A 17405-nucleotide genomic window follows, 5' to 3' on the forward strand; every position below is an offset into this window, starting at 1 on the left:
TTTCTGAATTGGGGTTTCATAGCATGTGAGTGTGGACTTCGCTGGTGGCTCAGACAGTAAAGAATTTGTCTGCCAATTCAGGAGACACAGGAGACACATGTTCAGTCCCTGGGTTGGGAAGATCCCCTGGAGTAGGAATGGCAACCCACTCCAGTATTCTTGCTTGGAAAATCCCATGGACAGAGGAGCCTGGGCTGGCTACTAGTCCATGGGGTTGCAAAGAGTCAGACACAACTGAGCTAGCACACACACACCCATATATTGAAGATGTAAGCAACATTTTAATTGATGAGTATGTACAGAATTTTAGAGATCACTTAAAGACCTGAATTCTCAGTCACAGTCCCTGGGGCCTCATTTTCCACCATCACTTAGCTACTACCCTGACGAGAAAACATTGCTCTTTATCCTTTGGGTAGAGCTCAAAAAAGCCCTAGGAAAGAAGAGGCAGCTCTAAGAAAGAGCAGTTCCCCCAACAAATAAAAACTCACATCTTGTTGGTTAAACTTTCTTTGTCTACTGAGGGTAGAAGGCAGTCTGCTCAGCTCCCCTAGAACTGTTTCTGAGTTTTTTGAGGGCCTCTGGAGGAATTGGTGGGAAATGGAATCATGTACAAAATAAGTTCGATTCATCAGGAACAGATTTCAAAAACATGTTGGATAGTGCCAACCTACTGGGCTCTCACATTCAGACCCATATTTAAATTATCTTCTGAGATTTTCTAACACTTTGGGGGGTCGCTGGTTGCTCTTTGCACTCTGCCATAATTACAGCTCAGCACGCACACTCCACATTCTGGTCCCCACCCAGGCACCAGGAGCTCAACTCAGCCACAGCTGACAGCCCAGGTCACAGGTCCTGTCTGTCACTCTAGTTAGCCAAAAGAACAAATGCTCCATGGAGTAGGGGAACAGTGTTCATCTGTCTATGAGATAATTAAAATAAAATATCTACAGATCCTAACTTTTAAGACTTCAGGACAAGGACTTCCCTGGTGGTCCAGTGGTTAAGGATCTGCCTCCCAATGCAGTGAATACATGGTTGTTGTTGTTGTTTTATAAATTTATAATTTATATATAAACCATGTTTAATGCATAGAAAATCTGTAGCCAGTATATACAGACCCCAAAAATGACTTGAGTATTAGATGATCAAAAAACCCAACAGAAAGCACACAAAATTTCATTAAGGAAAAATGGCATTTAAGAAGTAAAATGTTATACTTTACAAATTTCCATATCCTTTGAAATACTGAAAAAGGTGATTTTTTTTTAATGAATCAATTTTAAATTTCCCTGTGATAAGTGAAAAATTTAAATATATGCACTTAATACTTTGGGGAGCATTGAAAGGAAGCCTTAATATTACATGGTCCTGAGCATCTTTGTGTAACAATGGCTCCATCATTCAAGTTCCTAAGATTTAGTCCAATGGCAACAATGAGAACAGTCAACATGCCTGGTTACAATTCTCTCCACCTTTAAGTCACTTTCAAACTTGAGCCTTCTCAGCCTATTTTTCTGGGCTATGAAGGTCTGATCCCTGATCGGGGAACTAGATCCCACACGCCACAGGGCAACTACCAAGCAGACGCGCTCTGGAGCCCTCACACCACAACTAAAGGGAAGCCTGCATGCCATGCCGCAACAAAAGATCCCACATGCCGCAACTTAGAAGGCCCCATGCAGCCAAATACGTAAATCAATGGATTGGATAAATAAATAAAAGACTTCAGGCCACAAAATAGAAAACAGTATTCTAAAAGGCAGCATGGTAGCTCCAGAATCCCTTGAATTGATTTACATCAGTGTCTCCAAGGTGGGCTGAGCAAATCCTCAAAGTAATTCATTTGTAATTCTCAGAAGAGAATGTCAGAAGAGGTGCAACGTGACCAGAACATTTCAAGCCATTTTTAAAAGGACATCATTATCCATCCATACATATTTTTTAAAAAGAAGATGAAGTCAGAGGGGTAGAATGCAGACTATCTGAAACCTGTCAAGCAAGATGTCCCTGTATCAGAACACGAGATGGTCATGTTGGCTTGGGAGGTGGGGTAAATGTGGGCACTTACTTTAGAATACATTTAGTTATCATTTGATATCCACTCATCCAAATTCTCTTCTAGAAAGCCACTCTTCATATGAGATTCAACTCAGTATTTTGAATTGCTAAGATATTGGGATTTGAAAGGAAACAAAGAACAAATGTAGGGAATGTTAAACCATGATCCCTTGGAAGTTTTGTAAGAGAAAAGCTGAATCTAAATAGGAATAGTTATTCTGAACGTGAAAGTATTTCAATGCATACATAAAGTCTTTAAACACATAATTAAGTGATTTAGACTAGGCAGGCCCAAGGAGAACTTGCCACTCTAGCTATGGATATTCACTATTCTTTAAATATGCTGGCTCATGGTGCCTATTAAAATTACAAGATTCCTGAGGCTGTGTTTATTCCTGAAACGCCCAAGATACAGTCCCACATGGATATGGTATTCCAGGCAGGCAGGGATTACTGACCAAGTGGACTGATGCACACTCAAGTTCTGTCAACAGGTGGCAGCATTAATAATTTTTCCACTTAGAACAGCAACTGTGGTATGCTTTTATTTTTTACTAAAAGTAATCCTCAAAGACATGCTTTTAAATGACTAGCAGTATCAGGCCATTCCAAGTGAATATATTCCACTGTTGAGGAAACCAGAAAGTTCAACAGATCAAATAAAATAAGCATCATATTTAGGCACAGAAAGCTCGCTTTCCTCCCTCTAACTACACATGAGACTGTTCTGCTGCATGGTTTCTGATCAGGAGAACGAAACACCTACCTCATGGGATCTCTGGGTGAGTGCGTCCTTAGTTACTCAGTCACTTAACTCTTTTGTGAGCTCATGGACTGTAGCCCACCAGGCTCCTCTGTCCATGGGATTCTCCAGGCAAGAATACTAGAGTAGATTGCCATTTCCTTCTCCAGGAGATCTTTCCAAACCAGGGATCTAACCCCCATCTCTTGCGTCTGCTGCATTGGCAGGTGGATTCTTCACCACTGCACCATCCAGGAAACCCAATGGGATTTCCTCATCTCAAAACCCAATGGGATTATCTCATCTCAAAACCTGACCTGGAAAAGCTGCTCTGTCCTGTTCAAACAGCCCGCCCATGCTGAAAGCAGTAATATTATGAAGTTAAATGTCTCCCAGAAGCAATCGTGTTTCATCACTGCTTACAGTGCTTCACAGGTTGTTTTTTAGACCTCCCCAAAAGATGTACTAGGTGCAGGGAGATGTCACTAAATTCCGGACTGGTAATATGTTCCCAGCAGTGCTGGCCACTGGGCCTTGACCCCAGCCCCTCTCAACCACGCCAAGAGCCTGGGGGAGGGCAGCTGGAGCAGGAGGGGTCACAGCAACAAGCCGAGGCAGCGGAGGGCTAGAGAACTAGGACATTTCTGTTTTTCTAATTTGGAGTGCATTCACTCCAGAGGAAGGGCACAGAGCCAGAGTCCACCACTACATTCCCAGGCAGAAAAGAAAGCCCTCCACTTGATGGAAATAAAAGGGCACTTCTGAAGGGCAACTTCCAACATCCGCCTGGGGTCAGCAGCTTGCAAAAAGGTCAAGCAACCTCAGGGTGCCTTCCTACCTCCAGTAAGATCCGGGGCCAACATGGAGGCTTCTGACCACCCATCTCTTCCCAGTTGTGGGAAAATAAGAACCAGGTTACAGACTGTTCATTACGATTAATCACTGAAGGATTAAAGCTGAAAGCAGTCAGTTATTCTTCCACAGTTTCCCCTAACCCAGTGGGGCATTCACACCACCCACTTAGTATTAACTTAAAACTAATCACCATCAAAATCTGTTTTGTGAAGGAGTTTTCTCTCTCGTATCTTATCTGTTTACACAATATTTATTTGTATGCATATCTGAGACCTCCATATTCTATTTCAGCCAATTTGTATTAACAGATGGTGAAAAGATTAAGCAGCAGCTGTGCTCCAGATGTTGGCAAAGGGGGCTTATGCTATCTCCTATCACTGTGTGAGCTCATAGTTCCCTCTGCGCCAGGAGTGCTCGAGGGCATGCTTCCTGCTCATTGAGATCTTCCAGGGACACTTGGACTCCTGTTATACATCCTCCAGTTTTAGAAATTTGTAAGAAGTGAGTACTGCTCTCAAAGAGCTTATAGGTTAGTAGTAAATGATTTAAAAACCTAGATAGGCTATAATCATTACTGAGTGATCTACGGATAAATACAGGATACAGAAAATTTGGTTTTGAATCACAAGTTTGGATCTTGGAAATGGCTCACTGAAATTAAAGAATTCCTAGTAGGCAGGCATTCGTGGGGAAATTCCCAGATGGCATGGACATCTTCTGGCATCAGTGGAAGGATCTGTCCTGTTTAAGGACGTAGCTGACAACAACTAACTTGAAATCCCTGTTCTTAAACAAGCTATTCTAAAAGCATGAAGCCCTCTTTCCAGTAAGGGAAGATGTATATTGCACTGAGGAAGGCGCTGCATCTGCAAAACTTTTGCTTAAAGGCTCTTCTGTTTAAGAATTCTGCTTTCTCATTCTCTCAACATTAGTCTCTAGAAGAAATTAGGGAAAAATTGGTCCCATTGTGTCTCAGTCCAAACAAAAGGAATTTGTAAATTATTTCACCACAGCTCACATTTTTTGCCCCAAGCATCCCCTACACAGGCTTAGCTGTAGGCTGCAGGCCAGACTTTCTATAATTGGACAGATACTTATTAATCTTTTCTATGGGCACACGCAGTGGGTGGCACTGGCAGTAAAACCATGAATGACACAAATATGATCTCTGCTTTCTGAGCCGTACACCTAGGGTGGGGGCATGAGGAAGTACGAAGCACCAAAATACAGATATATATCTCACATCACATGATTACAAGGTAAGAAGGAAGAGTGACGTGGATAGAGAGGGTGGGACTCGAAGAATTCACCGAGGAGGGCATATCTGAGTAGAGATGTGAAGGCAGCGATGCACATGGATGGGGAGGGTGGGGGGCAGGGTAGTGCAGCGGGAGTGCAGAGTGAATACAAAGTCCCTGGAGCATCGCATGCATGGAACCAAAAGGTAGAGAGATTATAGGATAGTTATGGAAAACAAGCAGATTTTTTCTCCTCTGAACAGGTATGAAGGCAAAAGGAAACACAGCAGCAAGAAAAACTTAAACAAAATACAATAAAGACACATATAGCAAAGAATATAGCATCCAATATAATGGAAAAACTAAACAGATGGACCAACAAAAAGATCTAATACCAGAATTGTGTTGTTTAGTTGCTAAGTCGTATCCAACTCTTTGCGAACCCATGGACTGTCGCCCACCAGGCTCCTCTGTCCATGAGGTTTCTCAGGCCAGAATACTGGAGTGGGGTGCCATTGCCTTCTCCAGATGATCTTCCTGATCCAGGGATCAAACCCATGTCTCCTGTTTGGCAGGTAGATTCTTTACCGCCGAGTCACCAGGGACGCCCATTATACAGGAGAGTTTTCCAGAAAGGAAAGAACTGAACTCGAGATCAAAAGGACACACTATATATAAGAGGAAAAACAAAATCAATATTGAGAGATTCTATTTACTTAAAATATGAAGAAATAATTATTCAGAAAGTCTATACAAGAAAAGGAACCATATTCACAAAAGGGAAAAACGTCAAACTGGCCTTGGGCTTCTACAGAGCAATAATTCAGGCCAGAAGACAATGGAACACAACTGCAAAGGACTCAAGGACCACTTGAGAATAGCACAGTCAGCTGAACCACTGAACAATAAGGAGATGTTTTCAAACATGAAAATTCACGGAATATAGCACCTCAGGGGCTGTTCTGCCAGGAGGGCAGCAGAGAAGGGAAGAGAGGGAGAGAAGAGAGGCATTCAATAAAATCCAGTAAACCACGTGATGAATGGGAAAGCTGTGTTAAAAACAATGCAAATAAACTTATTTACAAAACAGAAATAGAGTCACAGAGGTAGAGAACAAACTTATGGTTACCAGGCGGAGGTGTAGCAGGAAAGGAATAAATTGGGAGATTGGGATTGACATATAGACACTACTATATATAAAATGGATAACTAATAACGACCTACTATATAGCACAGGGAACTCTACTCAATACTCTGTAATGACCTATGTAGGAAAAGAATTTTCAAAAGCGTGAACATATGTATATGTATAACTGATTCACTTTGCTGCATAGCAAAAACATCTTAAATCAACTATATATGCCAATAAAAATTTTTAAAAAGTAGTTCAGCTTTATTCATATAAAAATCATATACAAGTCACTTGTTTAAAGTGTATAATTCAATAGTTTCTAGTATATTCAGTGATATAACTAAGATTAATCAAAATAAAATAAACAGAGGAGTGGTATGGGGGAAAAAATGAGTGCACAGAATTCATTAAAATTTCTTAACTGTAAGACCAAAAAATGGGAAGTTAGAGAAGTTTATAATAAATTTTCACATTAAATGCTAACAAAATTGGGAGGAAGGGAAGAGGAGATGGGAGAAAATGAAAGTATATTGTTTAAATTTGAAATGTGAGATTAAAAAAGAAAACAAAATATGTCAATCTCATCTTTTCATAATCTTAAGAGGTTTCCATGGGAATTAATATCCCTGGTGATGAAGAAGGTTCTATCTGAAATTCAGTATTAATTCCTTAGGGTTCACTTTAGCTTTAGCTATAGTTCAATTTGAGTAAAATTAAATGCCTTTTTTTAAAAGTATGTAAAGTATGGTGTTATTCTTACAGAGTTTTACCTGCATTATGTATGTGGAGAAGTATCTAGAATGGTGGTCTGCAATTGCTAACCCTTGCTATTTCTGGCTAATGGGATTTCAGGCAAAATTTGTTGCTTTTACTTTGCATTTTTTCACATGGCCTGAATGTTTTATAGTGGTCATGAAGAATTTCTACAAGAACAATATGAAGAAGGTAAAATTAAATCATCTGTGGGAATTCCCTGTTGGTCCGGTAGTTGGGACTTGGTGCTTTCACTACCGAGGGCCTGTTTGGGGAACTAAGATCCTGCAAGATGCACGGTGCAGCCCTAAGAAGAAATAATAAAATAACTCTCTGCTTTTTTCAACACCACCTGCTATTTTTAACCCTAATCAACTTGTTCATCTTTCCAAAATCTGAGTTTTCTTGTTAGTAATAGGCAAATCAACAGCTTTTTATACTGTTTTGTTTTAGATTACTAGATATGGTTTAATGGAAGATGAGTGATTTTATTTACTTAGGCTTTCCCCAGGTGTACTTAATGAGGGGTAAATATGCTGATCCTTAATAGAATGACAATATTTTTGTTAATTTTCTCAACACTTTAAGTTCTAATACCTATATCAGTGTTTGCCTATGTATATTTACATTAATAATAATCAATTAAATTATCTTTACACTGAAAATAAGAACAGATATCTACCACCTGACCACCTACTATGTTCCAGAACTCTACCACAAGTTTTACATTTGTTAGTCAATCCTTGCAAACCTATGCCATACATACTCCTATTGTACAGATGAGAAAAACGAATCCAGGAAAGGTAACTTTCCTTACTGAAGACTACAAAGTACTTATTCAAACCTGACTCTCAAGTCCATGCTTCTTCCATGTTCAAAGTAAGTGTACGATAATTGTTTTATTATTAATTAGACTATCAAACTATAATTTGTATGCTTTGGATGGAGTTTTACAACGAATTGTCTTAGTTCACCAAATTCCCAAGATGCCTAGTTCATAAATGAGTGAAGCAAGCTCCCCTAACATCTAAAATTAGCCTTACTTTATAGACTTTTAAGTAAGTAGCATTAACAAATGAGATAAGTACATCTGAAAGTACATGAGAAGATAGGCACAAATATAGAGAAACCATGCCTTAATGTTTAAAGTATGTCTGAATTTTAAAAAATTTTTAATTGGAGGATAATTACTTTTAAATTGTGATCCTGGAGAAGACTCCTGAGAGTCCCTTGGACAGCAAGAAGATCAGACCAGTCAATCCTAAAGGAAATCAACCCTTAATATTCATTGGAAGGATTGATGCTGAAGCTGAAGCTCCAATACTTTGGCCACCTGATGTGAAGAGTGGACTCACTAGTAAAGACCCTGATGCTGGGAAAGACTGAAGACAAAAGAAGACGGCAGCAGAGGATGAGATGGTTGGATAGCATCACCAACTCAATGGACATGAACTTTGGCAAACTCTGGGAGATGGTGAGGGATAGGGAGGTCTGGCCTGCAGAGGTCCATGGGAGTTGGACCAACAACTGCTTTACAATGTTATGTTGTTTTCTGCTGTACAACAATGCGAATCAGCTATAAATACATATATATATAGAGAGAGAGAGGGAGAGAGAGAGAGAGAACCTCCCTTTTGAACCACCCCCCCCCCGAAAATTGTTTAATTTAGCTAATTTTTAAATGTTAGTTGGAAGGAAAGTTAAAAATAAATTATTCACTCTTCCAAACTCAGGTTTAAATTTTTATTTTTAACTTCCTTCCAACTCATTTTTAATATTAACTTCAACACTTATTCAGGTCCTTGTTTTACCTTTCAAGAAGTGTTTAACTTTTGCCCCCACCCACTTTTACAGCCTCATCTGCTTATAATTTTTGGCTCTCAAATTATCCAACTGCTTGTAGCTTTCAGAACACACATGTTGTTTCACACCTCTTATACCTTTTGTGCCTGATCTTCTCTGTCTACATTGTACTTTACCCCCAATTTCAAAATGTTGTGTCCCCTCCTCCTGGAGGCCTCCCTTGCCCTCAAGAGGGCCAGTCACTTTCTCCTCTGTACTAGTTCTCCCCTTCTACCCAGTTCACTGGTATTCTCAAGATCCTACACTATGATTATTTAAGTAGCATTTGCTCCTCCTGGACTATAAGGTCAGGAAGTAATGCTATTCCTTCCTCAGATGGATTGACGGGATACACAAATCATGCATACTCAATTTGTTTCTTGATCTCTGAACCAAGTTTTTCTAGGATATGTTCAAATGTTTGTTTTCCATATGGTCCTTAATGCTTCCATGTTAAAATCTAGTCATTCCCTGAAAACACAAATGGAATAAACAAAGTCAGGATTGCCTACTGTATTAAGATTGTTCCGCATCCTGAGGCAACAGTCAGATCAATTAGAGAAGAAACACACCAGAAACAGACACAGGGACAGAATCTCAGGAGAGAATCCAACGAAATGAAGAAGAGATCCAGAGTTTTACAGTGTTTTTCAGTCAGATACTCTGAGCTCATGCAGACACCAAAGGCTCCAAACAAGGAAGGGTTGTGGAATAAAAATCAAGTTCTTTGATTTATGGTTACCAGCAGGGAAGGGATAGCTAGGGAGTTTACAGACACATACACATTGCTATATTTAAAATATATAACCAACAAGGTCCTACTGTATAGAGAACTCAGCTCAGTATTTTATGTAACAACTTAAATGAGAAAATTTGAAAAAGATACATGTATATGTATAACTGAATCACTTTGCTGTATACCCAAAGCTAACACAACATTGCTAACCAACTATACTCCAATATAAAATAAAAAGTTAAGAAAAAAAAAGAACCCAAGTTCTTACACTGTGAATTAAACCAAAGACCCTCACAAAGACTTAACACTTCAGGTTTCTCTGCAGTTTATTACTGAAATGCTAATGTCTAACAACTATATTGATTTCTGTACATATACATGTATCTTTTTCATTTTCCTATTCATTCCTATACACATGAGTATGTCAAGAAGGATGAGCCTGGTGAGATGCCAGAGATTATGACTGTTCAATCCATGCTTGGCAGGCCTGAGAACTACCACCGTGCCCGGCAGAGTTCCTTCAAGTCTGTGACTCTCCACTCTTCAGCAGTCACTCCACTGCTTCACACCTTCTTCAAGGTTAGGAGAGTATACATACTGCCTTAACAGTGATTGAAGATACAAAGAGGTTCTTTGCGACCCCATGGACTATACAGTCCATGGAATTCTCCAGGCCAGAATACTGGAGTGGGTAGCCTTTCCCTTCTCTAGAGGATCTTCCCAACCCAGGGATTGAACCCAGGTCTCTCACATTGCAGGTGATTATTCTTTACCAGCTGAGCCACAAGGGAAGCCCAAGAACACTGGAGTGGGTAGCCTATCCCTTCTGCAGGGGATCCTCTCAACCCAGGAATCGAACCGGGGTATCCTGCATTGTAGGTGGATTCTTTACCAAGTGAGCTATCAGGGAAGCCCAAGGACTAAACATCTGAAGGTAAATGGGTATTACCCTCTTGAACACATGTGCTCATACACATACAAGGAGAAAGACCGATTCTTTTTTCTCCAAAGAGAATGTCTTCAGTGACCTTCCCAAAAACGTACTACGTTTTATTTTTGACATACCCTACATTCACAAGGGCAATAGAAAAAAAAATTGTCCTTGGCATTTTCTTAAAAGATGTGATTCAGAAGATATGTGATTGTTGGCTTTTTCTCTGTAGGCATATGTTGCCCAGTGGGATGTCACACCCTTCAAAGGTCTGATTCAGAAAGAAAAATACAAAGTTGGGATAAGGTCAGAGCAAACACATACAAACACTGCACACATTCAAGTGGCTCTGAGTTCTGCTAAAAAAAAAGAAAAATCCCAGAATTACCCACAGAGAGCACCCGTTAGTGTTCAGAACAAAATCAAATGGAGTATACAAATGGAACATGACTGAATGATGACTCTCCTTGTAAAGCTATCTTTATCTCCAATAAAAAGGTTTAAATTATATTCCACTTATAACTCCAAAATTTAAGATTGCTTTCCATGAAACCAAACTTTGACAGCAAACACAAAATATTTCGATACCTACACCTAAAGTGACCAGCAGATAATTCTGTTACAACTTGAGATAAATTAGGACTGAGCCTGAGAACTTGCATGTTGCAGTTTAAGTGCACAGGTTTTGGCAGCCATGTTTAGAAATAGGGGAAGAGAAATCTATTACCTAACACACTTTCCGACAGGCCCCATGTCACAGCCAGCTTTTTTTTTTAATGAAGAATTTGCATTTAAGCTGGTTATTTGTAAGAGTTGGTTACTGTGCTTTAGTTACTATTTCACCTCAATATCACCTAGTAAGCAGTAAACATCTTAAAGAAAAAGGCTCTGTGGGAGAAGGCGAGGGTGGGATGTTTCGAGAGAACAGCATCGAAGCATGTATATTATCTATAGTGAAACAGATCACCAGCCCAGGTCGGATGCATGAGACAAGTGCTCAGGCCTGGTGCACTGGGAAGACTCAGAGGGACTGGGTGGAGAGGGTGGTGGGAGGGGGGGATCGGGATGGGGAATACATGTAAATCCATGGCTGATTCATGTCAATGTATGACAAAACCCACTACAATACTGTAAAGTAATTAGCCTCCAACTAATAAAAATAAATGAAAAAAAGAAAAAGGCAAAAAATGAAACCAGAGTTTCATAGCAAAATTAGAAGACTTATACATGACATTCTACTGGCTGAGTATCTTAGAAAATATGAAAATTGTTTTTATAAAACTGCTCTCACTCATGGAACGTCTAAGGAAATTAAAGAAAGAAAAAGAAAAGAGGGAAAAAGTCACATCTGTATACACATATTAATACAAAAAAGAGTGTTTCTTTTCCAACTAAAAAGCATACTGTGAAGACAGGCAGTACTGGACTGTCTTTAGCAAGTACATGGCTGACCAAGCCGCCGAGCGCTCACCAGGCCCATTCACAGCTGCCCTGGTGTCTCCTTGGCATGGAGCCACGCTACTCGTTTTCCACCCGCCGTGTGCAGGATGCCTCTCCACAGCCATATGGACCAAGATGATGAGTCATCTGTCATCCAGAATTCTTCTCCTGACCTTTCCACATTCAATCACCTTTAGCACACTCAACCAGCACGTCCTCCGCAGAGCACATGCCCTGGAACATAAGGGGTTTCAAGCTGAACATAGAGCTTAGCATTCCTGACGGTCCCCACTTTGCCAAATCCACTTTGCTCCGGATTTCTTCCAGAGCTTTAAAGGAAAATCACAACCAAAACCGTGACCAGATGGGTTTTCAAGGAGAAAGATATAAACTAAATCAGTGAGGAGACTGACGTCCTTTACTAAAAACAGGCCTATGATGTAAAAGAATTTCAGTTATTCATTCACGGAGAAGAAAAGTTATGGCAAAAGCAAAGCAGTGAAAAGATACATAAAACATTTCACAACTGAAACTGCCTTTTTAACTTCGTGTAGCTGAAGATGTTTTAAACTATTTTTGAACTTAATGCTTCACGTAATCACCAAAAAAAAAAAAAAATTCACGACCTACACCTCATGTACAACAAATCACAAAATCTCATATAGTACTTCCTATAATGGCAAGAATTCTTCTATTTCATCCCTTCTGTAATCTCTGTTTTCCATGAGGAATAAAATGCAGAGAGCTAATTAGGTACTTTGCCCAAGGTCACTGACGTTGCCGGTAAATGGCAGAGCTGGGATTGAAAGCACTGGTACTACTGGGATTAGTGGTGATTACACTAACCACCTTCCCAAAGGAGTCTAAGACACATGATCCTTTTTTAACAGTTAAGTTTACTTAAAACTATACAAGTTCATTTTATAAGGTGAGAAAACTTAGAATTAAAGAATTTAAATTAGAGAAATGTAAATTACTGTTAGGTGGTGGCAAAGCTCAAGTTATCAGCCATGGAAAATACCAACATAAGAAAGTAGTAGTGGGGGGTTAATTTTTGTGAGTTAAATATTTAGAGTCTGGAGAAATTAACAGAACTGGAGAAGTACAGGTAAGGTACTAATAGCCAAGAAACTCCAAAAGCTGGGAAGGCAATCATAGAGAACCCCAGGTCTACAGTACCTAACATCAGTCAACACTCTTGTCAATTTTTCCTCATCAAGGCAATTTTTCAGGCATGGTGCCTCCTGGCCATGTCACTGTTAATGCTTAAATTCAGGCCTTCAACATCTCTTGGTCCAGTTGTGCTAACAATCTCTTCCCCAGCTTCAGGTCACCATCTCCTTCCCTACCCCAACATCTAATTGTCCTGCTGCTAACAGAATAGTCTTTCTCAAACACCAACAGATTTGATCATGCTACCCCTTCATAAGTCTTCAATGAGCTTCCCAGGGGGCACTAGTGGTAAAGAATCCATCTGCCAATGCAGGAGATGCAAAAGAGTTCAATCCCTGGATTGGGAAGATCCGCTGGAGGAGGGCATGGCAACCCACTCTGGTATTCATGCCTGGAGAATCCCATGGACAGAGAAGCCTGGTGGGCTACAGTTCATAGGGTTGCAAAGAGTCAGACAGGACTGAAGCAACTGAGAATGCACACACAAGACTTCAGTGGTCCCTATCACCAACAATTTTCAGTTCCGCCACCTCTGTATAGACTCCATCACCCCAGGATTTCCTCTGCCTCTGTCTGCAGGCCCAGGAAAACACTAGGCTAAGTCATTCCTCTCTTACCCGGTTCACATTACCCCTTTGGTGAAAAAATCCCCATTCCAACCCCATTCATCAACCTGCAGGACCTCACTCTATTCATCTCTTTTACCATAAAGTTGCCAATCCCACTTTCTACCGCGAGAAGAGATAACTTTCTCCTTTGGGTCCTCAGTGTACCCACATGGGTATTGATTTCATTACACTGTCATGATTTTTTACACACCTGATTCCCCTACTGTGATATAAGTCCCTCAATAGAGAAAGTGTCTTGTCATTTTATCAACAGCACCTAATAGTTCCTGACTCACAGTAGGAGCTTTATTCATTACTAATAAATAAACATATACTTTCCACAGACCATTATAGCCTCTCTCGGCAGAAGTTTTCAGTTCAGTCTGTTGGTTCCCTGCAGCCCCATGAGAACACAGTTCCCAATATTTTTAATGGAAGGCATTCTAGAAAGATATGATCTACTCTATAGTCAACATTTCAGAACACCTCCACACGAAGAATAGATGTTGAACAGTAGAGTTCACAAAGAATGGTCCATAGAACCAAACACACAGGTTCTCAACAGTGTAGGAGATTCTAGGGTTAAATAAATTCAGAAAATGCCTCATGATACTGCCTTCTATGAAGAGTTAAATCACACTGTCATAGTAAAGTTCCATTAAAGTCCTAAGAAGTTGGTTAACTTTGGATTTACTAACTTTGAATAGGTAAGTGAACCCTACCTTGTCTCCATTTTCTCATCTATTAAATGGAAATAACAATCTCTACCTTCATATGGTCACTGTAGGGACTGGATGAGATAATAAATATCTAAAGCTCAGATCACTACTTGGCACATAGTGAATGTTCAATAAATTCAAGCAATCTTTAGTATTTAAACTAACATTTTCTAAACTATAGTCTGTTTTCTCATCAAGCCATTACTAACACTACACACTTGATACAGAAGAACTACTCTACAACATATTAGTCATTTTGGAGATTCACAGCTCCAGACTTTAGGAGAAATAGGCAATCTGATAGTTAAAATGTAGGACAATTCACCCTGGCTTCTGTGTGGCTGACAAACAAAGTTCACATTGTCACAACTTGCTGAGGCTTTGGTTCACCAAAATAAGACAGGAAAGAGTACACTGGGTGAACTAAAGGAAAACTACTCTGCAATGGGAAGAAGTTTCTTATATATAAATCTCACTATCCTTTCATTCCTAGAAAGCAGTATATTCATCAAGTCTCTATTTTCACTGCCAAGGAATCTTGCTATTTAAGAGTAAGACAAATAATCCACAGTCCTTTTTTTTTCCAAATAATAAATCAAAAGATTTATACTGGGCTTGAAGAATCATCTACTTTAAGTAGATGATTCTTAATTCCATCTTCCTTAAGTACAAAACTGCAGCAGCTCATGTGTGAGCATCTGTATGCATTTTCCTAGGTAACATATCATAGGAACCACTGAGCTGTTTTTTTCAAACCATTTTTATAAAATTGAAGTATAGTTAATTTACCACGCTGTTTCAAGTATAAAGTGAATCAGTTATATATATACATAATTGAATATATATATATTATTTTTCACATTATTTTCCATTATAGGTCTAAGATATTGAATATAGTTCCCAATGCTACACAGTACATCTATGTTGTTTACCTATTTTATATATATTAATATATATGCTCAGTCACATCCAAGTCTTTGTGACCCCATAGATTATAGCTCACCAGGCTCCTCTGTCCATAGAATTTCCAGGCAAGAATATTAGAGTGGGTTGCCATTTCCTTCCTACTTCAGAGGAGCTTCCTGATCCAGGGATCAAATCCATGTCTCCTGCATTTCCTGCTTTGGCAGGTGGATTCTTTACCACTGAGCTACCTGGGAAGCCCATTTTATATATAATAATGTGTATATGTTAATCCTAAACTCCGACTTTATCTCCTCCCAACTGTTAGCCCCTTTGGTAACCACAAGCTTGTTTTCTGTGTCTGTGAATCTATTTCTGTTTTATAAATAAGGTTGATTTTGTATCATTTTTTAAGAGTCCATATATAAGTGATATCATATGATATTTGTCTGAGTTTTTTGAAAAATTAGGCCTATGTATTATTTAGATATTAAAAATCAAACAGTAGCAAAGGGTATATACAATGAAAGGTAAATCTCTCTCCCAACCACCCTAATCCTTATCCAGAGTCAACCACTTATCAGTTTTTTATATCCTTTCGAAGACAGCTTATATATGTGTGTATAAGTACATACAGTAATATTATACCATCTCTCCATTTTTACAGAGATAATAGTATATGATATATACTATATTGCAACTAGTTTTTTTCACTTGGCAGTTTATCTTAAAGCTCTGTCTATATCAATACATAGATACAGATATTTGGTTAATAGGCATACCAAAACTTAAAGCAACCCTATGATAAGATACTTGGCTTCCCAGGTAGCGCTAGTGGTAAAGAATCCACCTGCCAATACAGGAGATACAAGAGACTCGGGTTCAATCCCTGGGTCAGGAAGATCCCTGGAGAAGGAAATGGCAACTTACTCCAGTATTCTTGTCTGAGAAACCCCATGGACAAAGGAGCCTGGTGGGTACAGTACATGGGGCTGCAAAGTTGGACGTGACTGAGGGACTGAGCACAAGATGAATACTTAGGTTGTTACCAGTGTCTTGTAACAAAGGTCAAAGCTATTGTTTTTCCAATAGTCATGTATGGATGTGACAGTTGGACCATAAAAAAGGCTGAGCACCATAGAATTGATGCTTTTGAACTGTGGTGCTGGAGAAGACTCTTGAGAGAGTCCCTTGGACAGCAAGATCAAACCACTTAATCTTAAAGGAAATCAACCCTTTATATTCACTGAAACGACTGATGCTGAAGTTGAAGCTCCAATACTTTTGGCCACCTGCTCGAAGAGCTGACTCATTAGAAAAGACCCTGATGGTGGGAAAGACTGAAGGCAGGAGGAGAAGGGGACGATGGAGGACGAGATGGTTGGATGGCATCACCAACTCAAAGGACATGAGTTTGAGCAAACTCCAGGAGATGGTGAAGGACCAGGAAGCCTGGCATGCTGCAGTCCACGGGATTACGAAGAGCTGAGGGACTGAACAACAACCAGTGTCTTGCAAAGATTGCTGAAAATAAACATCCTTGAATATATATTTTTAGGCAAGAAATGAAGCAGGGAATTGCTAAACACTACTAAATTGCCCTCCAAAGGTTACCCATTTTATTCTCAAGAATACTTATTTCTTACACCCTCAATAAAAAAAGATTTTCAGATTTTCTCTTTTTTAAATCTGACAGGTAAAAAAATGATGACAAATGCTTTTAATTCATGTGGCTTATTTTGAATGAAAGAACCCCTGATTTAAGATGAGTCATACTTATGATGACTTAGTCATGGAAACAAAAAGCACCATCTAAACTGGAACAATAATGGGAATTCAATTAAGGTTTGCTTCAAGTTGATGGCTTTAGGGATGGTAGTCTGCAGACAAAAGAATTAAAAGGCTTCACCACATGGGTTTTTTAAATTATGTTGCCAAATTGGAATATGTCTAAAGAAATGACTGGGGGAAAAAGGCACTTTGCAATCTCTAAGAAATTATGGAAGTGTTCAAGGAGACCATGACCCACTACTAGCAGAAGCCGGGTGGACCCCTAGATTCAACTCACCATCAAGTAGCCAGTGCTCGCCGCGCCTGTTCTCCAGCTCCGACAGCATGAGGCGTGTGATCACATGATCAGGAACCAAAAGGCCTTTCTCTATGTATTGCTTTGCCATATCACCAACTTCTATTAAAAAGACAGGAAAAAGAGACATTCAAAAAAAGCTTCTGGGAGGAAAAAAAAAATGCTTATCAACTCTCTCCTGAC

The 17405-nt window shown here is 39.6% G+C and overlaps 1 protein-coding gene across 1 annotated transcript in view; it reads right to left on the minus strand.

The window, feature by feature from the left end:
* AK4 (adenylate kinase 4) overlaps positions 1-17405 on the minus strand; it is an 85824-nt gene that overhangs the window by 15782 nt on the left and 52637 nt on the right. The window contains exon 3 of the mRNA XM_043878829.1: positions 17205-17324. Within this exon, the coding sequence (XP_043734764.1) occupies positions 17205-17324 (120 nt within the window). The remainder of the gene's footprint in view (positions 1-17204; positions 17325-17405) is intronic.

This window comes from Cervus elaphus, chromosome 20 (assembly GCF_910594005.1).
Source record: "Cervus elaphus chromosome 20, mCerEla1.1, whole genome shotgun sequence".
In the NCBI taxonomy this organism is placed as follows: Eukaryota; Metazoa; Chordata; class Mammalia; order Artiodactyla; family Cervidae; genus Cervus; species Cervus elaphus.